The following is a 25,381-nucleotide window of genomic DNA, read 5'->3' on the forward strand; positions in this document are numbered from 1 at the left end:
TGGGTCTGGTGAATTTACCTGTAATAATAAAATGTTCCAAAATAAAGAAAAAATTATGGATGAGGTGGTATATTCAACAAGATGCTTGAATATGGAGTGAATGGATGAGGGGATGAACAGAGAAGGATCTGGTCAGGAATAAGACCCACTTTGATGGGGTTTGTGTGCTTGTAGGTGACTTGATTAATTGAAAATGCATTGAAAGTTTCTATATTTCGTACCTTGTGTTCATGCTAGTTCCAACTCTACACAAAACAATACAACTACGAGAATGTAATTTGGTATGTTATCTGTGTGGCTTTTGTTAAATAACTGACTCCTCCACTGTACACAGACTGTACTGTAGCAGCTAGCTACTACAACAACCAGAACACAATACAATTTGGGCAAGAATCCCCGGATGAAATACTTGTTACAACAACGAAAGGAGGAGGGCGCGAGACAAGAAGTGGTGGGGTAATTTATCAAAATAACCTGACTTTCAGCTCAGTTAATGGAACATTTCAACTTCCCTACTAAATTCATCGTGAGTTGTGTTCTTAATTTAGCCTGGTTACAGATTCTTTCCAACAAGGTATTCTTATTCTCGGCCAACTTTACAACCTAGCGTTTAGTTTAGCGTGTGGCTAACGCTAGCTAAAGTTCATAGCTAGCTAACGTTATCTAGCTACGGAAACAAGCGCGTGCTAGGTGGCTAGTTAGATAACTTTGAGCCAACTAGCTTGCTATCTGGTTTTCCTGCCGGATAGCTAGCTAAAACAGTCGGCTGTCCTTCCTGTACATAACCATTTTAATTTCATTCAATTATACTATTGTGTTTGTCTACTTAACTCGCAAAGTAAATAATATAACTTTCTTCTAACTAACGAGAAATAAAGTGAACTAGCTATCTTGTTTGCTAACGAAGTAGCTAGCTGAGCAAGTAACTTTAGCAAGGTAACGTTAAAATTTGGCTATCATATTTGTTGCATGCATTTAGCTATATTCTTGCGAATGTTCTAGTTATGTATTTTTTATCTTACTGTGTGTTGGTAAACCATATCTGCCTCTTGACATTGAGGACCACATTGAAAATAAGTGTTGAAAAACACTTTGTTTTATCCTCTGAGTTCACTGTTAGAACTTATGGTCATATTTCTTCCCTTTCTTGACTCACTCTCATTGCCCCTTGTTTCAGGCACCCTAGTCGCCAGTGTGGCTGAGGGAAGCATGCAGACCATAAAGTGTGTGGTGGTGGGTGATGGCGCTGTGGGTAAGACTTGCCTGCTCATCTCCTACACGACCAACGCCTTCCCAGAGGAGTACATCCCCACCGTGTTCGACAACTACAGCGCCCAGATAAGTGTGGACGGCCGCGCCATCAGCCTCAACCTTTGGGACACGGCAGGCCAGGAGGAATACGACCGACTGCGCACCCTCTCCTACCCCCAGACCAACGTCTTCATCATCTGCTTCTCCATCGGCAGCCCCTCCTCTCATGCCAACGTACGGCACAAGTGGCACCCAGAGGTATCCCACCACTGCCCCGGAGTTCCAGTGCTGCTGGTGGGCACCAAGCAGGATCTGCGTGGAGATACGGAGGCGGTAAAGAAGTTGAAGGAGCACGGCCTGACCCCCACCACCCAACAGCAGGGCAATGCCTTAGCCAAGCAGATTGGTGCTGTCAAATACCTGGAGTGCTCAGCTCTGATGCAGGAAGGCGTGAGGGAGGTGTTCGCAGAGGCTGTGCGAGCTGTGCTCTACCCCGTTACCAAGAAGAATGACAAGAAGTGTGTTCTGTTATAACTTTGTGCCTAGACTGCAGGGGGACTGGGGGAAGAGACTCAAATGATTGGCTAGGCCATTTTGGCTCCCAATAGGCCTTCCACGTTCTAACCCTCACCAATGTTCGCTTTGCCTGGCTTCTATATTAATTGATTGTCAAGAGGTCCTCTCAACTAAGATATGGTTTTAATTGATGCCATCAACCTCCTATGGATTTTTTTTGTACCTTTGAAATCAAAAACCAAAATGAAGATGCCAAGGGATTTCAATGGTCTTTTCAGCTGCCTTAAGTGTCATGTTACAGCTACATGTTTAAGAAGATTACATCTGCTTTGCTTTTCTCCTTCATCAGGCCAGTCTTATGTGTTGGATGTTTTCTGTTAACTTTGCCCTTGTTTTCATCTGATGTGAATTACAGGAATTTTGTGTCAATCAATATCTACCATGTTAAACATTTTGTTCATCCCCTGTGCCATTATAGTTATTGTCTTATTGCATTAGAGCTGTCAATAAGATATACAGTTTGCATCTAACGTTGCTCATAACCCGTGGTTGCAGGACATCTGCTGAACTAGCCTTACTGGAATGAGACAAGCAAGGGTGGGTGTATGTATGTCACTGTTACCCCAAACACAGGCACACTGATTAGATCAGTCTTTCTCCTATTGCTCTTTCAGTTACTCACACTCCTCTCTCTCTTACTCTGTAAAGCCATGAGCTTGCCATTGCACACAATGCTTTCTTGTTAAAACAAAGTCCTGATTGTATCAGATTGAATACAGATTTGGATGTCTATGTCTGCTAGGTAAACAGATCCCAAAGATGAATCTTCCATTTGTATCGCTGTTGTTGGAAGAAGTTGGGAAGCAATAATTTTATGATTGATTATTGAGACCCCTCCCCCAAAAGTCAAACTTTTGTCTGCTTACCTGCTTATGTGTAATAAACTTTCTTTTTTTTGTCTGAAGTCAAACAGAAACCACAAGGCAAATACATTCCATGTTATATTGTCACAGAAATCTATGTGCTGATTAATGCTACACATTAGGATGACATAAAAATCCTGTACTGTTTAGCGTTACCTCCCTCATGTAGGTACGTATGTGTTTTGAAGGTACCAGATGTCAGCAGTGATGCTACTCATTTGTGGCTAACTGTGTTAACTTATCTAGGTGTAATGGCAAGTATGTATGACTAATACTGCAACAGGAGCTGCAACCCTAACAGTTACTAATGTTGTGGAAAGGTATATGCCTCTGCTGCAGGGCAGATGCCTACCTGAGGAGAGTGACTACATATTTTATCCAAACCACTCTAGCAGGATTCTTTCAGTGCCTGATGGTTATTATTGGTATGACTAGTTCTGTCGTTTGCCTCGTGCCTTTGGTGATGTCATATGGGGTCTGTGCACCTTATGTCCTTAAGGGCCACAGGGTCAGCTGGTTGAATTGAATATAAAGTATTGCATTTGATGGACACCTGTTTTATAAGTCATAGTAAATCTGCTGACTGGACGATACATGTGGTGGAAACCTACAGAGTCTAGCACTTGAGAACTAAAGTTGCACTTCCTCTGTGTGGAAGTCTTTGTCTTCTCAAACAGATGGATTGCCCCCCACCACTACCCGATAATAAATTCTGGTGGAATGTCATAGGTTTCTTAACATTTAACCTGCCATGACATGTATAACAGGTGATAAAGGTTAAATTAAGAAGTGCAATTTTGTTAACTTTTTTTTAATACGCCATACATATTCCCTTGTATCTTTGCAGCTCAATGCCATTCTGTACTGCAGACTAAAGATGCTTGGTTTGGTATTTATGATCCAAAAGACATTTGGCATTGGATATTTTATAATCCATTTAATTCCAGATGTAAGTGGTCTTTACCTATTATGTGTAAACACTCGACTTGATTATATATTTTGATTTAACCTTTTTTTACAATGAGAAGTCTGTGTGTACTTTACAATACATAATATTTTAGATAAATGATTATGTCGTAACACATGCATTACCGTTACAAATTACTTTGATAACAATTTCTTAAAATTTGATTTTTATGCTTATATAATTACGGCAATGTAAAAGAATGGGCAACTAATTTCTTCAATCTATTGTGTCGTCAGAGCAGGCATCAAGGAAATATCACCTAAGTAAACGTTTTTTGGGGAGTTTCTCTGCTATACTTACAAATCACTGAAAGGCTGGGTCCTGTGTGGTACAGTGAACCCAAACCATATATTTGGTATTCCCCAGACTTGCCCTGCTGCACACAGCCTAAAATTGCTGAAAACTCAAGTTCGGCCTTTTTTAATCTCCTTTAGCTGAAAGGGATGACTTGGCCTTGAAGGAGTGTATGGTGGTATGTGGTTTTTGATTTGTGCGTTAAAAAGTCATTTTAACTGCAACCCACTTGAATAACAATTCTGTTGAAAATATCAGTCATGCCAAATAAATTCAAAAGTTTACATTTGTGTTTCTCAACTTTGTACATGTCTCCCGTTGTATATTTGAGGCACTATTGAATGATGAAGACCTCAGCACAAAAACGGATTAAATATTAGACTGTATGCTTGTATAAACAGGAGGAATATTCAACACCTCCATTGACAGAGCCAGTGAGGGGAAGTCACCCCCCCCCCCCCCCCCCCCCAAAAAAAACACTTTCAATATACTCTGAGACAAGCGCCTAGATTTGGTTTTACAGTTTGTTCACATACCACAACAAAGGACAGAGAGAGCAGCTGTAGCATTCACATTGAACACTCTTACATCATACTTTGCTGTGACACCACTGTACACAAACATTTCATTGTCACTGTGCTTGGTGTAGCTCCTGTGTAGTTCAGTTGGTAGAGCATGGTGCTTGCGAAGCCTGGGTTGTGGGTTTGATTCCCATGAGGGACCAGTATGAAAATATATGCACTCACTACTGTAAGTCGCTCTACTGATAAGAGCGTCTGCTAAAATGTAAATGCATGGCCTGTGCTGAAGCATGGATGACTGGGCTCTTGACCTGGTGGTGGGCACATAGATGTGTAGTGGGAACCATATAATTAATTATATTTCAATGGGTGGAAACATAGAATGACTATATATATCTATTAAATGACTATATTCTAATTTCCAGTGTTGGTGGAGCTACTATGAAAATGTAGTTTACCAAGCTACCAATTACTTCACTCTGAAAGAAGTTAAGCTACCCTTAAGGAAAATATTGTTTAATTAACTAAATGTACTTTGAAAAAGGAGTTCACTACATCCAAACTACTTCTTCAAAAATTATCATATTTAAATCTGAAATGTCATAGATGACAAATTGCAAGAAAATATCACTTTGGTGTAATATGTTAACAGAATTAGTAATTTAGCTTATTAAACACAAAATCAATGTTTCAAGTGAGAATTAGGCAGGTCTGATGCCAAAAAAGAAAGGACATTATTGCCTACTTCACCTTTATTTTATTTTTGCAAAAAGAGTAGTGTGTAGTTCTAGTAGTTAGCTACACCACTACATGGCAAAAAAAAGTTATTAACCTACTGAAAACACTACCAAGATTTGAATTTAGTTAAACTATAACCAAGCTACTGCAAAATGTAGTTAAATGACTATTTGAACTATGTTAATCTAGTTCACTACTCCCCAACACTGCTAACACCTAATTCTTTGGATGAACATGATAAATGTAGCAAGACACTTATGTCATAAAGGCAGAGACAACCCAAGCCATGGGTGTTCACTGACATTCTCAGACCAGTGAGCTTGGTTACTTAAGGCCTAAGAAGGGCTAGGAGTCAGGTCAGGTCACATCAGGTAACAAACACCAACTTGTTACATCACGTATTAAACAACACTAGTCTTGTGGTTGAGGTAACATCACGTGGCCAGTGTGCTACTGTGCCAGTGTGCTACTGCACTTTCACACAGTCTGTGGTTGCATTGAACGGCTTTGTGCAAAAATAATGAAAAATTGCGCATGGAATACACTATCCTGTAGGTGGCGACAAAGTACGCGTCAACGGTTAAAAAAAAGCGGGAGGGCGATCCGTCACTTGCCATCCTTCATGGAGCGGAAATGAACTATGCGCACGCGCATTGCTCAATGTTGGTTGGTGTCTGCATCGACTACATTTGAAAACAATGAAACCCATATATTTTCTTTCGAAATAACGGGTCGGTGAGGTACCCACCCTTTTACCGCGTGTGGATACTGGCGTAGTGAACGGAGGTCGCATAGGGTACTAACGTTAATTTGCCAAGCTAGCGGCAAATTGGGTCCGAGGATATTATCAAACTGGCCTTCATCCGAGGACAACTGGCCTTCCTAACTGTGTAAAAGTAACGCAAGTTAATAAGATCAAACCTTCAACATACCTATTCATTTAGTTTGTCATTCCATCCCGTTTGTTTTGATTATCATGGGTGGGTTTGCCACCCCTTTGTCACAAAACCAGGATTGGTATTTTAAAATGTCTAGTTTCACTTTTGTTCAGTTAACTGCATTTCATCTACTGTGAGGACTATATAAACAAGAGAGAATAGATTAATCACACATTGACATTCATTGCTCTCAGGATGTCGGACTCAGACAGTGATGAAGACCAAGACCGCCCCTTCTCTCTCACTGGCTTTCTCTTCGGGAACATCAATGAAGATGGTCAGCTGGAGGGAGACAGTGTGCTGGACACTGTGAGTGACTATATTTTGTTAAAAGAATAAAGCATTCTGCATCGTGTGGAAATAAACACAACTGTTTTGAACACACACTAAAGTATGCCTAACAACAGGACTGAGATGTACATTTGCTGAATATGGGTTTTGTGTTATTATGTTGATCACTTGTCCACTATGTCTTTGGTGCAATGTTACTTATAAAGACAACAGACATTTTCACACCTGGTATATTCCAATACACTTTGGCATATCAAATGCGATGTTTGTTTGACAATGCTATTTCCTTCCACACCCCAGGAGTCCAAGAAGCACCTGGCTGGCCTGGGCTCTCTGGGCCTGGGCAACCTCATCACAGAGATCACAGCCAGTGAGGAGGACGATCCTGACGAGGATGGAGACACAGATGGCACAAATGCAGAGGGTAAGAGGAAGGGCATGAAGTAAGGCTGTGGGTGGGGTAGTACCGTGGCTGGGAACTGTTATTTAACTGGCTCAACATGACAGTCAATATGCTCCTTAGTTGTGTTTGTAAGTTGTGTGTCTGTAAATACTGTGATAAATGAGTGACGGTTTCATGTCCTTTTTCTTATGCAGGCTGGGTGAAGAACGATGCCGATGCAGTTGATTATTCTGACATCAACGAGGTGGCTGAAGATGAGACTAAGAAGTATCGTCAGGCCATGGGCAGCCTGCAGCCTACCAGGAGAACAGGTGCAGTAATACCCATGCAACCCCAAATATGTATATGTATATACTGTACACAGCCATCTAGGAGTGCATGTACCCTAGTTTACCAGAACAGATAAATGCATGGTATTTAATTTCCACCTTCTTTATCAGAGACTTTGCATGGCCGATAACTGGACACTTTTTCTCTCTGTCTCAGATGGTGAGGATGACTATGATGCGGATTGTGAGGATATTGATGCCAAGCTTATGCCCCCTCCACCTCCTCCAAGTCTCCCCACGCCTGGTGGCAAGAAAGAGGATTCCTCTCCTACGGCTGCAAGTGGTAAGGATTGGATGAGGAAGGGGCAAAAGTGCCCGTGAAAAGATACTTTGTACTTATATTGAACAAGCATGATTCTTCACAATCTGGAAAGAAATACAGGGATATTGATGTATTTAATGTCAAGAATACATGCTAGTAATTTAGCACTCATAGAGTCCGAGGGGCTCTAACCCCAGTGTCTGCTATTGTTGGTTTCTCCACAGTTGGGGATGAAGGAGACGGGATCATCCTGCCCTCCATCATCGCTCCCTCCTCTCTAGTAGACAAAGTGGACTTCAGCAGCTCCTCAGATTCTGAGTCAGAGACAGACCGCCCCTCCACAGGCTCTGGGCCTGGGGGTCCTCCAACCTGCCTCAGCCTGCCCCTGGCTGGCATCATGCAGAAGGATGCTGCCAAAGCCCTGCCTGGTGTCACACAGCTCTTCCCAGAGTTCAGGCCTGGAAGGGTGAGCTGTCCTCCTTGGACACACTCTATAGGTCACCAAATATCAGAGAGCATAAATTAACATCTATCCACCCACTCCTCTGAACCCATCCAGGTGCTGCGGTTCCTTCGACTGTTTGGCCCTGGGAAGAACATGCCGTCGGTGTGGCGGAGTGCACGAAGAAAGAGGAAGAGGAAGCACCGCGACCCCCAGCCAGAGACACCCCCACCAGAGGGCGCTGAGCCCATGGAGCAGCAGGGACCAGAGAAGAAGTCTGGCTGGGACTATGAATACGCCCCACCTCCACCCCCAGAACAGTGCCTGTCTGATGACGAGGTCAGTGTGCAACAATCTCTTAGTCAGAGATATGTAGAACTGTGAAAACGTGTTTGAAATCCCTGTGAAACTGTGTGGTTATTTACCTGTATATTTTTCACAGCTTGTTTATGAGAGCTTACAAGGTTTAGTAATGTGATTCAGTCGCAGTATAATTCTGTATGGGTTTTCTCTCCTTAGAAAATGAAATGGACAAAAGAGATTACTCAAAAAGATCATCTTCAATAATTAATTCCTTGTCCCTCTCCCCTTCCCCCAGATCACCATGATGGCCCCAGTAGAGTCCAAGTTCTCCCAGACCTCTGGAGACGGGGACAAGGTGACAGAGTCCAGGCCCAAGGTGGCAGAGTGGCGCTATGGTCCGGCCCAGCTCTGGTACGACATGATGGGGGTCCCTGAGGATGGCAGTGGTTTCCACTATGGCTTCAAACTGAAGGAGGAAGAGGAAGATGAGCAGGAGAAGCAGGAGAGGCCAGAACCACCACCACCATTTTCACAACCTCCCAAAGAGGTTGGCAACCCATACACTTCACTGATGCTTTAGGATTAGGACTGAACTCACTCATTTTGCCTCGCTTTTCCACATCCTCATTAAGAAATGCTAGAAGCAATGAGTTTTAAGTGGGTGTGTTATGTTCAATACCGTTGTGTGTTCCTCTTTACTTGAAATATCCCAAACAGCCACCGTATGTGTGATGAATGGCTTAGCAACCGCGCGGCATAGCATAACAACGTGAACGTGATTGGTCAAGCTCAGAGCATTTCCTGCTTTCTAGAGTATCAGAATCTTTAATGAAAGTTGTGTTTGTGATGCTAAAGTTAGCACACGAATGTGAGGATGTTGGAGTTGGGAAAAAACCAAGCCGTGTATAACAAACAAGTCTCATTCTTTCAAAATAACATTGCCGACGATATTCGTCTCATGTTATGTCGCAGCTGTGTTCCAAATCAATGATTATTTGGGTGCTGCCAGCCGTGGGCATTTGGGCAGGATTTAAATCTTAACCCAACCCAAGGAAAACTGTGACGTACCCTAGATTCCTTAAATCTTGCAAATTATGACCATAGTTCTACCACTTACACTTTTTAGTAAATGTTGCAACTAGTACAATTGTTTAAGAACAATATCGTTGCCACAGGCCGTTTTCAACCAGAGAAGTTGGTTTTTGAGTTTAGCTCCTTTTTGATTCTCAATCCTCCATTTCTAGCTACACCTTCTTTCAACTCTTAGTTAGAAGAGAACAGACAACATTCTATAAAGACTTACTGTGTTCTTTGTGTTTTTTTCTGTCTAGGAGGGCAGTGGTGACGAAAAGGATGAACAGGCCCTGGAGAACGAGCTCTTTCTGATGGTCACCCAGCTTCAGTGGGAGGACGACATCATCTGGAACGGAGAGGACGTGAAACACAAAGGCACTAAGACCCAGCGAGCCAGTCTGGCAGGGTGGCTGCCTTCCAGCATGACGCGTAATGCCAATGCCTACAACGCACAGCAGGGTGAGAGACCCACCCACTCCACTCCAGTACCAATGAACGCAGACTGACCTGCATACTGGAGATTCCTACCTCATTGAAATCCCATCACCAAAGTGTAAACCCCAACCGTGCAGGGGTTTTAGGACTACAGTGGCAAATATAAACTGATATAATTGTTGTGTATTTGTCTGCTTTGGGTTATCTAGGTATTCATGATGTCTATCTACACTACAGGTCTGTGTAGGAGTAACTCTCAGCTGGTGCCCCCCACTCCTCCACCCATGCCCAAAGCCCCCTCCATCGGCTCTGGCTCCAAGAGAGACAAACACCACCATGACCATTATGGTACGATGAGGCTAGTTTACATGGTATCTGTTGTCGAGTGTAATTGACTGTTATAATGATGAACAACGTGATATTACAACATATTCCTACTTATCTCTGTTAGTTGACATGGTGAACGTACCACTAAAGAGTAAATCTATCACTACTGATTCCCTATTGGTCTCGCCACAGCCTCTCATGAAGATGACGCCCCCTGGTTCTCCATCTTCCCCATTGACAATGAGGAGCTGGTGTACGGGCGCTGGGAAGACAACATCATCTGGGACGACCAGGCCATGGACCGCATGCTCTCACCCCCTGTCCTTACCCTGGACCCCAACGATGAGAACATAATTTTAGGTAATGCCCCTTTCTTAGTGAACTGTGTGTACACCATTTTTCAGTCAGTTTCAACATATTATGAAATATCTTGATGGTCTGTAACCTTTTGAATGCTTTGATCTATCCACAAACCTCTGAACTTGGCCTCTTGCAGAAATCCCAGATGAGAAGGAGTCTGAGCGTACGTCCCACTCCCCGTCCAAGGAGAACAAGAAGGAGTCGGCACTGAAGAAGAGTCGCATCCTGCTGGGGAAGACTGGGGTCATAAAGGAGGAGCCTCAACAGGTACTACAGGACTGAAACAGAGAACATAACGTAGATCTGTATCTTAAATGCCATTCTGCAGTCCCTGAACTAGCCTGTTAACTCCGTTTCTGTTTGGTCTGCTGCCTACAGAACATGTCCCAGCCTGAGGTGAAGGACCCATGGAACCTGTCCAACGATGAGTTCTATTACCCCAAGCAGCAGGGCCTGAGGGGCACCTTCGGTGGCAACATCATTCAGGTGGGCACTAGATTCTCTCCTGTGAGCTCTCTTCCTCTACAGATTGATCAGCAGTTAAAGAGGATAATCTTAACTATAGCATAGGATAAACTTAGCTATGTACTGAATGTTCACAGTAGTTGTATGTAACCTTCTCTGTCTATCTTTCCCTCCAGCACTCCATCTCTGCAGTGGAGCTGAGGCAGCCGTTCTTCCCTACTCACATGGGACCCATGAAGCTGCGTGGGTTCCACCGGCCCTCTCTGAAGAAGTACTCGTTCGGGACGTTGTCCCAGCCAGGTCCCCACGCAGCACAGCCCCTACTCAAACAGATCAAGAAGAAGGCCAAGGTGAGGCCCCAGAACTTACCTCATCCACCTCCATCCTTCTCTCTGTCTTAACACAGGTCATCAGGAATGCGTCTGTCTGTCTGTGTGTGTTGATAACCCTGTTTGTGTGTGATTTGCGTTAAATGTATTTTTCTGTGCCCATAGATGCGAGAGCAGGAACGCCAGGCTTCCGGTGGCGGTGACATGTTCTTCATGCGGACAGCTCAGGATCTGACGGGGAAAGACGGCGACCTGATTCTGGCAGAGTACAGCGAGGAATACCCTCCGCTCATCATGCAAGTCGGCATGGCAACCAAGATCAAGAACTACTACAAGAGAGTGAGTCACTGCACTAGTCTTTCAACTACCGTTTCCCTTGCATCAACATTGATTAGCATTTACTAAAAACAGAACCACCCCAGTGGTTATTTTCCTTCCTCTATTGTCTATGAGTTGTGTTTTGTTAACATATGTGTAAATGCACTTTAAAATCGAATAAATGTGAAACATGGCTGTTTCCCCTCAGAAACCAGGCAAGGACCCTGGAGCTCCAGACTGTAAGTACGGAGAGACGGTGTACTGCCACACCTCTCCCTTCCTGGGCTCCCTGCACCCCGGGCAGCTGCTCCCGGTCAGTACCACATTCATTACAGTGATTTACATGACAATTTATTGATGTTTGAAAAATAATTTGCTCTGAATGGGCCTGATACCCAGAAAGAGAAAATGTAGAGCTCTGTCATGTCTTTCTTTCTTTTAGGCTTTTGAGAACAACCTTTTCCGCGCCCCCATCTACCTCCACAAGATGCCAGAGACAGATTTCCTGGTGCTGCGTACACGGCAGGGCTACTTCATCAGAGAGCTGGTGGACATCTTTGTGGTTGGACAGCAGTGTCCGCTCTATGAGGTCCCTGGACCCAACTCCAAACGAGCCAACACCCATATCAGAGACTTCCTGCAGGTATACCTTGCGATACACACACACACATACGCACACGCGCACATTACAGCATCTGCAAATCCACACACTCTCTCTCTCTCTCACACACACACACACACACATTGTCACACAAGAGAAAGCACACTTAAAGAATGCATTCTTGCCAACACTCATGTCTCCTCTTCCGTGCAGGTGTTTATCTATCGGTTGTTTTGGAAGAGTAAAGATCGCCCTAGGAGAATCCGTATGGAGGACATAAAGAAAGCCTTCCCCTCACATTCAGAAAGCAGCATCCGCAAACGCCTAAAACTCTGTGCTGACTTCAAGCGTACAGGTAGAAACAGCTAACCTTACTTACCCTAGCCTTATCGAGAATCAGGCTTCCCTAATACGGGAAGCCTGGGGAAGTTTTAATGGCAGAAAAATGGCTAAATATGGGTGGAGACTTGCAATCAGTGACGCTACGCAACACGTCAAACAAATCAAATGCCTAGTGTTGTAGGTGCAACAGTGCGTAAGAATTGCTTGAGTTGCCGATTAAAACCCATCAAAATATGTTGATATATGTTGATTTTGTGTATAGAGCACACTTCTGGCAAAACAGACGAACATAACACGTACCACCAACGGGCATGTGAGGCGAGGGTTCATGAAATGTAACATCCAATCAAAGTCTTGCCACTGGGAGCCAGCAGACCATTCAAACTGCTTTTGTAATAAAAAAGTATTCAGACCTCCAAGCGATGTGATTTTGGAGGAATGGCAACGCAAGACTATGCTTACCCCAATACTACTGTATAGCCTTGTGTTTGTCAGTAGTACAGTATGACGCACTGTCCTTCATTGTTTGTTCTTACAAAGATGAATAAGTAATGCAGAAATGTGAATATGCCTCGTCAACTTTGTCACTCACAACTGTCAAACAATCCTGATTTCCTCTTAAAGGGATACTGCGAAATGTTTAGGTCATTTTTCTATGTACCCAGAGTCAGACAAACTGATGGATACCATTTTTGTATCTCTGTGCTAGTGCTGAGTGATTATGCGAAATGTCTGCTATTTCTCTGTTTTAAACAACTGACTGACGTTGGTTCAATTATTTGAATTCCATTTCGTTCTGTTTTTTTCTCTGAGCTGGATATGCAGTTTCTGAAGAGAGAAATGAAAAGAGAGAAGCCCAAACTATGCGGTGTAGTAAGGAGTTGTAGTTTCCAACAGGCCAATATTCTGCATAGTTTAGTGCAGAAAACGTGGTAATTAACTACAATGACCATAATCCATTGCGCGTCCACCTATTTGTCTGGTCTGTTTGGAGCAGACACGGAGGCAGAGAGAAGAGGGAACGTGCGCTCATCAGGGATAGTTTTTATTTAACTAGGCAAGTCCGTTAAGAACAAATTCTTATTTACAATGACAGCCTAGGAACAGTGGGTTAACTGCTGAACTGTTAACTTGTTCAGGGGCAGAACAACAGATTTATACTTTGTCAGCTCGGGGATTCGATCTAGCAACCTTTCGGTTACTGGCCCAACACTCTAACCAAGCTATCTGAAAATACATGTTCTAAGTGATTGATAGTTGGTATTCAGTAGTCATAAAAGTATGCATTATTTACTTTGAAGAACTACTAATTATAGTGATTTTGTCAGACAGCATAGGCAGCAGCTCTAAAGAGATGAGATAATGAAATAATAAAGTAATGAAATAAAGCAAATATTTTATTAAAGTAATGTGAATAAATGATGGTTAAGAAGTGATAAGCAGTAATGGGTGGTCACTACCATCGTGGTACTTTTATTAATTGTTTTATTCTGTTACAGCATTCAACCCACATAATGCATAGTAAAAAAATATATATATGAAATCGGCAAACCGTGATTATTTTTTTTAAATCGAACCGAAACCGAACCAACCTCAAAAAGCACAAATCGCTCAGCACTACTCTGCGTACAGTTGGGATATTATTGAAGTTATCATATTGTTAGCTTAGCGCAATTGCTGGAAGTCTCCCGGTACAGTAGCTAGCTCCTCTCAAAATGTTACTGATAGTCATAAGAAACAAGATCCTCACTCTCTGTCCCGTTGTCGCATAGAGATGTATAGAGATCGCAATATTGTATCTGTCTCTTTGGCGCTGCCCAACGGTTTCTAAGACTATAAATGACCAACCACCAAGCTCTGGAGTAGTTAGGTCAAGGTTCTCTGCTTTTGAGAGGAGCTGCCTACTGTAACTGAAGACTTCCAGCAATTGTGGTTTGCTGATTTAAACTTTCCCCAAACTGCACGCAGAGACATAAAAATAGTATCCATGAGTTCATCTGACTCTGGGTAAGTAGAGAAACAACCTAAATCTCAATCTCGCAGTATCCCTTTGACGTTTCTACTCCCGTGTGATCTCAGAGAAGTGTTGAGGTGTAAGAAAGAGAGGTGACTCTGATGCTTAGCTGTGTGAGCTCAGAGATGGTGTGCCTTTTGACTGACATGCGTCAGGAAAGAGAGATGTCAGAATATTCTGGATGTGGAGTTTACTGTGGAGGTAAGGTGTGGTCTGAGGAAAGCATCAGTAAAGGTACCAGAGGTTTTCATGGCCCTTTGTTAATATCTGTTGTTCTGCTCCTGCAACACCTCTGCTTTTGAGCCTACAAGACGCTTCAGTTGATGGAGAAAAAAAATATATCCAAAGGGTATAAGATCTTTGGCGAGGGGGAATTCTCATGCGACATGCGTCCATTAATCTTACAAAGCTGCAAGTTGGGCAGTAAGGGTGGAGTTAAGATAACGTTAATATTTGTTATATGATTTAATATAATTTGCCCTCCCCCTGTTCCCAGGGATGGACTCTAACTGGTGGGTGCTGAAGCCTGACTTCAGGCTGCCTACTGAGGAGGAGATCAGGGCCATGGTGTCTCCAGAGCAGTGCTGTGCCTACTACAGCATGCTGGTGGCAGAGCAGAGACTGAAGGTAAGACTGACAGTGCCTAAACAAAGAGCCTATCTGTCATATTGGTATTCTGTGTGAACTATACCATAACTTCTCTCTCTCTCTCTCCACCAGGATGCTGGATATGGTGAAAAGTCCTTCTTTGCTCCAGAGGAAGAGAACGAGGAAGATTTCCAGATGAAGATTGATGATGAGGTTCAGCTCCACTCTGCTTCCTTTTCATAAAACAATGATTTTGATGTTGAAAAAAAGGATGATCATACATGATCTCACCCGTGTTCTCTGTGGTCCACCCTAGGTCCGTACGGCCCCTTGGAACACGACTCGAGCCTTCATCGCTGCCATGAAGGGGAAGTGTCTGCTGGAGGTCATGGGGGTGGCCGACCCCACAGGTTGTGGAGAGGGATTCTCCTACGTCAAAGTGCCCAACAAGCCCACTCAACAAAAGGTACTTCCTCTTTGTTTTACTCCAGTGCACTGAAACACTTCTGCCAGATCCGTATTCAGATCAGGGGGCCATAATTCCAGTCATAGCCTTTCTGACAAAAATATTTTCCATTCAATAGTTTTTTGATGATTATTTAATCATTTATTACTGAGCTAACGGTTATTTTGTTATTTGTCGTGTTTAGGCCCAGGATGACCGGGAGCCACAACCTGCTAAGAAGACTGTGACAGGGACAGACGCTGATCTGAGAAGACTATCACTAAAAAACGCCAAGCAGCTGCTGCGCAAGTTTGGTGTTCCAGAGGAGGAGGTAATCACGTAGTAATAGCATATTACATAATAATGTCTTAAGTTCCCTCATTTCTTCCACCAACCTAAGTATGAAGGTCAGATCAATCTCTTAAACCTGTGTGTATATGTGCGTTTCAGATAAAGAAGCTGTCTCGTTGGGAGGTGATTGATGTGGTGAGGACCATGTCTACAGAGCAGGCGCGCTCTGGCGAGGGGCCCATGAGCAAATTTGCCCGCGGGTCCCGCTTCTCTGTAGCCGAACACCAGGAGCGCTACAAGGAGGAGTGCCAGAGGATCTTTGACTTGCAAAACAAGTGAGGCCATCTCATCCTCCATTCCCCCTTTATCCAGATTACCATAATTCACCACCCATTTCCTATAGGGATGCTGTAAGTTGATGTGATGTTCTACCCTCTACTTGCTCCCCAGAGTATTGGAGTCCACAGAGGTCCTGTCCACAGACACAGACAGCAGCTCAGCGGAGGACAGTGACTTTGAGGAGATGGGGAAGAACATTGAGAACATGCTGCAGAACAAGAAGACCAGCTCCCAGCTGTCCAGAGAGAGGGAGGAGCAGGAGAGGAAGGAGCTGCAGAGGATGCTGATGGGAGAGGAGAGCGACCACAAGGGACGCAAAGCACGCAAGGGCTTCTGTAAGTGGCGTGTGTATGCATGTGCGTTTCAGGATTTTTTCATGTGTGTTTACTGGAGTGTGTGTGCAAGTCAAATCTCTCTCTGTGTGTCCCTGCAGCCAGTGCTTTGTCCACGGGCTCCCATAAAGATGACGACACGTCCTCGGTCACCAGCCTGAACTCGTCCGCCACGGGACGGCGCCTCAAAATCTACCGCACCTTCAGAGACGAGGACGGCAAGGAGTATGTCCGCTGTGAGACGGTCCGCAAACCCTCCGTCATTGACGCCTACACCAGAATCAGAACCACCAAGGACGACGACTTCATGTAAGTTTGTGTGTGTGTGTGTGTGTGTGTGTGTGTGTGTGTGTGTGTGTGTGTGTGTGTGTGTGTGTGTGTGTGTGTGTGTGTGTGTGTGTGTGTGTAATATGAGTGTTTGGTCTGTGTGTAGTGTATCCAACCTCACACAGTCTTTGTCTACCTTCTGCCAATGTAGAAAGAAGTTTGCGCTGTTTGACGAGCAACATAGAGAGGAGATGAGGAAGGAGCGGCGGCGGATCCAGGAGCAGCTGAGGAGGCTGAAGAGGAACCAGGAGAAGGACAGGTTCAAGAGCCCCCCTGAGAAGAAGGCCAAGAAGATCAAGGAGAGGCCAGACCTCAAGGTAAAAGTAAGCTTGCCAGCCCATAATGATTCATCTCCAAGACTATCCTCACCTGCTTTTCCATAACCTGCCGTCTGTTTTCCTGCTGACCTGCTGTCTCGAAAATAGGATAATTTAGTTCAAGATAAACCTTCCTCACTTTTTTCACACTTTTCTTTATTAGCAATATATTATATTGCTTATAATAAGCATGATAACGTAGTGTTTGGTGTACTACAGTGAAGGTAGCATGATGTGATGCAGTGACTTGCAGTCCACGTTGTTATGTACAGTGTTTGTCTGGTTGTTAACTACATCTCTTCTTACCCCCTCTGCCCTAGCTGAAGTGCGGAGCTTGCGGTGCCATCGGGCACATGCGAACCAACAAGTTCTGCCCACTGTACTACCAGACCAATGCTCCGCCCTCCAACCCGGTTGCCATGACGGAGGAGCAAGAGGAGGAGCTGGAGAAGACTGTCATCCACAATGACAATGAGGAACTCATTAAAGTGGAGGGAACCAAGATCGTCCTGGGCAAGCAGCTCATCGAGAGGTACACACCACACACACACTGACAGGAGAGGGGGGCAGTTCTAATTTCTTTCCAAATCACGACTGAATATCAGTAGTCTCTTTCACTCTCTTTGCGGACCAAAAGCTCCTATAGTGTTCCTTATGCTCTCTACGTCTGTCTAAATGTTAGGGATATATTACCTTGTGCTGCTGTGTAAAGGACCATGTTGTCTCCTCTCACAGTGCTGATGAGGTGCGCAGGAAGTCCCTGGTGCTGAAGTTCCCCAAACAGCAGCTTCCCCCCAAGAAGAAGAGACGTGTTGGGAACAACGTACACTGTGACTACCTAAATGTGAGCCTGGTTGCCAGTTACCATATTTTGCATTGGTTGCGTATGACTATTCAGTTAAAGCGAGCTCTGGAGAATATTTAACACTGTGATAGTTATGCCTTAGCTCTCTGTGGTTTTTGTTTTGTTTCATCCTCTCACAGAGGCCCCACAAATCCATCCACCGCAGACGCACTGACCCCATGGTCACCCTGTCCTCAGTCCTGGAGAGTATTATCAACGACATGCGGGATCACCCCAATGTAAGACACACACCCACACACACACACAACCCACTGCTTACAGACAGACAGTGCCTACACTCCTCCGACCACTATAGGTTTCTCTCTCACATACACACACACTTTTTTCTCTCTAATTGGGTTGTCTTTACCTCTTGTCACAGACATACCCCTTCCACACACCAGTCAATGCCAAGGTGGTAAAGGACTACTATAAGATCATCCCTCGTCCCATGGATCTGCAGACGCTACGGGAGAATGTGCGCAAGCGTGTGTACCCCTCCCGGGAAGAGTTCAGAGAGAACGTGGAGCTCATTGTCAAGAACAGCGCGACATACAACGGTACAACTCTAAACCACTTGAAGCCTTAGAGAATGACTAATATTTTACTGTGACCGACTGTTCTGTAACTTATTGAGACTGTAATTGTTGCGGTGTATTCAGGTGCCAAGCATCCAATAACCCAGGTGGCTCAGACTATGCTGGACCTTTGTGATGAGAAACTGAAAGAGGTACGTGTGAATGTTCACGCTGATGGATTCCTGGATGGGTGCCATTTTAGACACAGCCCAATTTCTGGTCCACTGTGTGTAGAAGTAGAAGGAAAATGTTCAGCAACTCTTGGGAGACAATGGAAGTGGCCTTCAATAGTACTTGTTAATAATTAAACGGGTGCATTCCTTTGTCCTGTGCAGAAGGAAGACAGGCTGGTGAGACTGGAGAAAGCCATCAACCCCCTGCTGGACGATGATGACCAGGTGGCCTTTTCCTTCATCCTGGACAACATCGTCACTCAGAAGATGATGGCCGTGCCTGACGTGAGTGGAGCTCCACCCAATCATCAGGGTGTTTGCTTTCTTTCGGGCGCTTCGGATGTCACTGAGACTATCTGCTATTTGTATTTTCTTTGTGACTTAAGTCATTTCACTGAGCAGTTTTTTCTTTGCTCTTAAATGTACAAAAAAATTGACAATTCTGCCAGTAGTTCAATCAAGCACACAGTGTGATAGTGTTATAACTGTCCTTACTCTGCCTCTGTCTCCTCTTCAGTCTTGGCCGTTCCACCATCCAGTCAACAAGAAGTTTGTTCCAGATTACTACAAAGTGATAGTCCAACCCATGGACCTAGAGAATGTCCGCAAGGTGAGTTATGGGAAGGAGACTTTAGTGTTAGCCTTGAGGAAAACCACAACAAAGACACCTTTTGGATCCCTCTGATGCCAAGATGGATCAAACCTATATGTAGTTGATGGTAATATTTGTAATATACAGGTAGATGATCATATGTATAATATAACCATTAGTGTTATTTAAAAGTCTCCCTGTGTGCTGTGGTCCAACAGAACATATCCAAACACAAGTACCAGAACCGGGATGTGTTCCTGTTTGACGTCAGCCTGGTCCACACCAACAGTGTCAAGTACAACGGACCAGACAGCCCTTACACCAATACGGCCCTGGAGATAGTCAACGTATGCAAGCAGACCCTGGCAGAGGTGTGTGTATGAAAGAGAAACTGCAAGAGAAGGTCATAATGAAACTACACTGAACAAAAAATATAAATGCAACATGTAAAGTGTTGGTCCCATGTTTCATAAGATGAAATTAAAGATCCCAGAAATGTTCCATGCGCACAAAAAGCTTAATTCGCTCAAATGTTGTGCACGTATTTGTTTACATCTCTGTTAGTGGACATTTCTTAGGCGTGGCATATTAAGAAGCTGATTAAACATCATGATCATTGCACAGGGCTACCTTGTGCTGGGGACAATTAAAGGCCACCCTAAAATGTGCAGTTTTGTCACACAACAGAATGCCACAGATGTCTCAAGTTTTGAGGGAGCGTTCAATTGGCATGCTGTCTACAGGAATGTCCACCAGGGCTGTTGCCAGAGAATGTAATGTTCATTTCTCTACCATAAGCCGCCTCCAATGTCGTTTTAAAGAATTTGGCAGTACGTCCAACCGGCCTCAACCGCAGACCACGTGTATGGCGTCGTGTGGGCAAGTGGTTTGCTGATGTCAACGTTGTGAACAGAGTGCCCCATAGTGGCGGTGGGGTTGTGGTATGGTCAGGCATAAGATACAGACAACGAACTCAACAGCATTTTATCGATGGCGATTTGAATACACAGAGATACCGTGACAAGATCCTGAAGCCCATTGTGGTGCCATTCATCCGCCGCCATCACCTCATGTTTCAGCATGATAATGCACGGCCCCATTTCGCAAGGATCTGAACACAATTCCTGGAACCTGAAAATGTCCCAGTTCTTCCATGGCCTGCATACTCACCAGACATGTCACCCATTAAGCATGTTTTGGATGCTGAGGATCGACGTGTACGGCAGCGTGTTCCAGTTCCCGCCAATATCCAGCAATTTCGCACAGCCGTTGAAGAGGAGTGGGAAACATTCCACAGGCCAGAATCTACATTCTGATCAACTCAATGTGAAGGAGATGGCACGCTGCATGAGGCAAATTAATGGTGGTCACACCAGATACTGACTGGTTTTCTGATCCACGCCCCTACTTAAAAATATTATTTTTAAGATATCTGTGACCGACAGATGCATATCTGTATTCCCAGTCATGTGAAACCCATAGATTAGGGCCTAATGAATTTATTTCAATTGATTGATTTCCTTATATGAACTGTAACTCAGTCAAATCTTTGAAATTGTTGCATGTTGTGTTTATATTTTTGTTCAGTATAATTAATTGACATCTTTATGCCTTGTCAGATGATGAATCATATTTATGGCTTCATTATGTTGCCTCTGCCAAGGATAATTTAATAATTTGACTGTTGCTTGATATCTCCCCAGTATGATGAGCACCTGACCCAGCTGGAGAAGGACATCTCCACAGCTAAAGAGGCAGCTCTGGATGCAGCAGACCTGGATAGCCTGGACCCCATGACTCCAGGAACCTACACACCACAGGTAGCAATGTTCCTGTCCCATGTATGGCCCAGAAACAGCCCAGATACTAACAATAAGACCTTAGAGTCACCAAATAAAGTACCTCAACACGCCCCTCTCCACGCTCCCACCTGCTCCAGAGTTGGGGAATGCCACTCTTCTCCAAATACTTATTTTTTAACCTCTGTCTGCTGTAGTCTCTCCCTCCATATTACATATACCTCTTCATATTCTAGTCTTTCTCTGCCTCGTCGTTCCTCTTTAGCACTCTTGTATGTGTCAATTTAGTAGCTGTTTCTATAGTTTATCTATGCCTTAGTCTCTACAGTGGCCTGGGAAAGTATTCACCCCCCTTGGCATTTTTCCTATTTTGTTGCCTTTCAACCTGGAATTAAAATTGATTTTTGGGGGGTTTGTATCATTTGATTTACACAACATGCCTACGACTTTGAAGATGCAAAATATTTTTTATTGTGAAACAAACAAGAAATAAGACAAAAAAAACAGAACTTGAGCATGCATAACTATTCACCCCCCCAAAGTCAATACTTTGTAGAACCACCTTTTGCAGCAATTACAGCGACAAGTCTCTTGGGGTATGTCTCTGTAAGCTTGGCACATCTAGCCACTGGGATTTTTTCCCATACTTCAAGGCAAAACTGCTCCAGATCCTTCAAGTTGGATGAGTTCCGCTGGTGTGCAGCAGTCTTTAAGTCATACCATGAATACATAGGCACGCACAACTTTTCCGTTTTATTTTTTTTGAAACAAGTAATTCTTTCCATTTCACTTCACCAATTTAGACTATTTTGTGTATGTCCATTACATGAAATCCAAATAAAAATATATTTTAATTACAGGTTGTAATGCAACAAAATAGGAAAAACGTCAAGGGGGATGAATACTTTTGTAAGGCACTGTATATTCTCCTTCCTACCATGTGTTTATCTCTTCTCCCTCTTTCCTTTCTCTGTGTGTGTGTGGTGGGGGCGGGTGGGGGGGGCAGCCTGCTGATGTGTTTGACAGCAGTGCCTCTGTGAGCCTGCACAGAGAGACCAGCCTTTTCTCTGAGGTTGAGGCATCTCTAATGGCTGTTCCAGAGAAGAGGGGGGTAGGGCAGGTACGGAGAGAGATCACTCAGGAGTGCAACGGGCGTCTGTCTCATCCAGGGGTCACCTGGCTTCTAACCACCCTCCTCCCTCTCCCCTCCCATTCCCCCCATTCCACCTTGCACATTCACCTGGTCCTCCCTTACAGTTCTTCCCTCTGCATTCCCACAGTGTGGATCCTGACTGGTGCATGCTCCTCCTAACTAGGAGCCATTCTAAGATCCCTTTGTGCTTTTCATTCCTAAGACAAAGATGGTTCCTTCCCATAACTAATTTGGTTCCAGTTTCGCTTGTATGTTACTTTTGCTACTAATTGTGACTGCCTGTCATACTAGCATTCTGTTTGCCTGGCCAATTATACATTTTCAGGCATCTCCATTGCTTCACAAGTTATCACTCTGTCTTTCCCCAGAAGTATATTTTCCTGTCTCAGTGTCGCTTAACTTCTCCGTGTGTCTCCAGGGTCGTCATAGAAGGCTAGGAGAGGAGGAGTCGGACGTGGACATCGAGGGCTTCGAGGAGGAGGATGACGACGGCAAGCCCAAGACACCAGCTCCTGTAAGACTCAGATCATGAAGAAACAATATGGGTTTGAGAGATGGTTTTTGAAAGAGAGACATGGCAGATTTGAAGACAGTCTGTAGTTCAGGAAAATTAGTTATTTTGATGTTGATGACCTGTTCCCCAGGCAGAGGATGGTGAGGGAGACCTGGAGGATGAGGAGGATGAAGAGGAGATGCTGCTGCTGCCGCCCCGCAGAAGGCTGCAGGGCCACGAGGACGATGATTATGACGAGGATGAAGGCTCCAGTCGGCCAGCCCAGGCCAGCGTGCTGTACCAGGACCTGCTCATGTCAGACGGAGAGGATGACGCCAGCGAAGAGGAGGGAGATAACCCGTTCTCCTGTGAGTCACACTAGGGTGGAGGTTGTCATAGGATGGAGTAAGATGGTGAAACCAAATGACATATTGGTTTCCTTACCCTGTAAGCAGTCTATAGACAAGGTATAACATCAATCCATGCTTTGGTTTAGTTTCCCTGGCACTGTTTCCACATTTCTAACGTTTTAGCATTTGTCATGGGACCGATAAAATGATCTGTGACTTTGTTTAGCTTCACAATCAATTTTAGATATTTTCGGACGATTTGGACATGATGCATGAAAAATGCTAATATCTGTCCCATGACTTGAATGGGATTTGTGCTACAAATGCTAAAATGTTAGCATGTGGAAACAGTAGCAAGGAAACTAAACCAAAGCATGGATTGCTGTCATACCTCGTCCATAGTCTGCTTACAGGGTAAGGAAACCTAGGTGTCATTTTGTAATTTGGGTGAACTTTCCCTTTAAAATCTACATCCTATGATTGGAGGATTTCTGGAGTACACTAGGAACTGTGTTTGAAATGTGAGGTTCTAACTGTGTTGCCTCTCCTGTCCCGCCTCAGCTATCCACCTGTCAGAGAGTGGCAGTGACTCAGACAGAGAGGTGGAGGTGCGTCCCCCGCCCCCTCCCAGACCCCACCATGAGACGGCCCGCATGGGCCTGGAGCAGGACGAGAGCATGATGTCATACGGGGAAGAGGTGCCGGATGAGACCCACCTGGAGGACAGTAATGTCAGGTACAACACCATGGCCGACACATTATATACAGTTCAAGGTGTATTTGCATCGTTGTTTGGATCTTGGGCCCTATTAACCCATACTTTACCCTTCCCTCTCTTTCTCTCCCCCCTTCCCCATAGTTATGGGAGTTATGAGGGTCAGACCCACACCCAGACTTCCAGCATGGGCAATGGAGAGGGCTACGGCATAAGTGAGGAGGAGGAGGAAGAGGCAGCTCGGAGGAGAGGTCCCAGTGTGTTGTCCCAGGTGCAGCTGAGTGAGGATGAGGAGGACAGCGAAGAGTTCAGGTCCATCGGGGGAGAAAGTGACTTAGACTCAGACAACTAGAGAAGTGTTCATGCATACATATACACACACACACTCAGACGCAAATGCTCTTACAACCATAAACACAGACAGAGAGAGCCACACCTATACACAGGAATAGATGATCTCAGGCTCAGTAAATGAAAACACCCTGAAGTTGCAGGCTGAATTACATTCACGTACTGTCATAACTTTATCTGTTGGCAGTCAATCCCTCAGTGTTAGACTTTGTTTGCTGCCCAGTCATTAACACACCTATAACGTCTCTACAATTAAACTTCTCTGTGAGATCAATATTGTACAAAATATTCAATCAATTGAAAGTGAGCTCTTCTATTATGGCAGGATTACATTGTAGTTGATGCTTTTAGTCAATGTTTTCTACTGGTTATGCTTTTTTCAATGTACCAACACGTGTGTGTGTATGTATGTATGTATGTATATATATATATATATATATATATTTTTTTTTTCAATGATTTACCTTGAATAGCATTTTATTTCATGGTTGAGCAAAAGTTAGATTATTGAATATTTTAATAGTCAACTTTAACCATTGTTTGTTAGCAGTGCCAGGTCTCATCCTAACCTTGTGTCTGTGAGACACTGAGTTGAGTGCTTGCGTGATACTGTTATTCCCCATTACCTATTATGATTGCAGCCTGGATGTTCAGGCATTTGAGATGTTTCCAGTACTGTTGTTAGGAAACTCTCAAACTTTTAAGGAGATCCTAAATAAATGCTGTAAAACCGGATATGATGCCTTCATCTTTTCATTGTTTTTGTGACTAAATGTTAACAGTATCTTATGTAACCAAGTTGAAATTGTCTTTTCGTGTTACGCATGTCTTGCTTATCAAAAGAAAGGCACTGTTCAATACCAATATACAGTAGTAGCACATGAACAATATTTTATCAGCAAATCATTGTATTACTATATTAGGGAGCCACTTACAGATGCTGTCTGCTCCCACAGGGTATAGTCCAAGGTGTTAATGTGGTGCCATGTTGATGTTGTGTGTTCTATAACCAAGGTCTTTCATTTTTTTCCTATAATGCCACACCTTTTTCCTATCCTGCCACACCTTTTTCCTATCCTGCCACACCTTTTTCCTATCCTGCCACACCTTTTTCCGATCCTGCCACACCTTTTTCCGATCCTGCCACATTTATCTTATTCATGACAGTGGTCATTAAAGCTGGTGCTGGAACATGAACTCTGCTCCACAGTAAACAGATTATTATTGTAGGGAGTCACATAGATGACGTGT

The 25,381-nt window shown here is 44.1% G+C and overlaps 2 protein-coding genes across 6 annotated transcripts; both read left to right on the forward strand.

Moving 5' to 3' along the window:
* Positions 1-414: 414 nt before the first annotated feature.
* On the forward strand, positions 415-4,235 carry LOC120045131 (rho-related GTP-binding protein RhoG-like). Of its 4 annotated transcripts, none has more exons than XM_038990036.1 (2): positions 415-451; positions 1,178-4,235. In XM_038990036.1, exon 2 carries the CDS (start codon positions 1,210-1,212, stop codon positions 1,783-1,785), a length of 576 nt encoding a protein of 191 aa, XP_038845964.1. In that variant the 5' UTR covers positions 415-451; positions 1,178-1,209; the 3' UTR covers positions 1,786-4,235. The 4 variants fall into 4 exon arrangements, with proteins under 4 accessions (XP_038845964.1, XP_038845961.1, XP_038845960.1 ...); XM_038990033.1 differs by having other exon boundaries at positions 418-574; XM_038990032.1 differs by having other exon boundaries at positions 418-526.
* Positions 4,236-5,871: 1,636 nt separating this feature from the next.
* Positions 5,872-24,865, forward strand: LOC120045132 (transcription initiation factor TFIID subunit 1-like). 2 transcript variants are annotated; one of them, XM_038990037.1, is made up of 39 exons: positions 5,872-6,106; positions 6,343-6,457; positions 6,740-6,863; positions 7,037-7,153; positions 7,329-7,454; positions 7,658-7,899; positions 7,993-8,214; positions 8,474-8,725; positions 9,510-9,711; positions 9,925-10,035; positions 10,207-10,374; positions 10,511-10,641; positions 10,753-10,860; positions 11,016-11,189; positions 11,334-11,507; positions 11,695-11,799; positions 11,929-12,129; positions 12,301-12,442; positions 14,940-15,070; positions 15,164-15,244; positions 15,348-15,497; positions 15,682-15,807; positions 15,927-16,102; positions 16,218-16,441; positions 16,540-16,747; positions 16,917-17,088; positions 17,403-17,614; positions 17,818-17,926; positions 18,067-18,165; positions 18,309-18,486; positions 18,589-18,656; positions 18,840-18,962; positions 19,195-19,287; positions 19,488-19,640; positions 20,973-21,089; positions 22,640-22,735; positions 22,866-23,082; positions 23,626-23,800; positions 23,924-24,865. In XM_038990037.1, the coding sequence occupies exons 2-39, from the start codon at positions 6,344-6,346 to the stop codon at positions 24,129-24,131; spliced, it is 5,829 nt and encodes a 1,942-aa protein (XP_038845965.1). In that variant the 5' UTR covers positions 5,872-6,106; position 6,343; the 3' UTR covers positions 24,132-24,865. The 2 variants fall into 2 exon arrangements, with proteins under 2 accessions (XP_038845965.1, XP_038845966.1); XM_038990038.1 differs by having other exon boundaries at positions 16,917-17,082.
* Positions 24,866-25,381: the final 516 nt, after the last annotated feature.

The sequence above is a fragment of the Salvelinus namaycush genome, chromosome 3 (genome assembly GCF_016432855.1).
Source record: "Salvelinus namaycush isolate Seneca chromosome 3, SaNama_1.0, whole genome shotgun sequence".
Lineage (NCBI taxonomy): Eukaryota > Metazoa > Chordata > Actinopteri > Salmoniformes > Salmonidae > Salvelinus > Salvelinus namaycush.

What these genes read in the sequence shown, in the direction of transcription:
- LOC120045131 (XM_038990036.1), top strand. Translation starts at nt 1,210, where the DNA reads ATGCAGACCATAAAGTGTGTGGTGGTGGGTGATGGCGCTGTGGGTAAG.
- LOC120045132 (XM_038990037.1), top strand. Translation starts at nt 6,344, where the DNA reads ATGTCGGACTCAGACAGTGATGAAGACCAAGACCGCCCCTTCTCTCTC. An exon ending in GTGATGAGAAACTGAAAGAG is followed by an intron (nt 18,657 to 18,839) that starts GTACGTGTGAAT and finishes TGTCCTGTGCAG; the next exon opens with AAGGAAGACAGGCTGGTGAG. An exon ending in GGGAGATAACCCGTTCTCCT is followed by an intron (nt 23,083 to 23,625) that starts GTGAGTCACACT and finishes GTCCCGCCTCAG; the next exon opens with CTATCCACCTGTCAGAGAGT.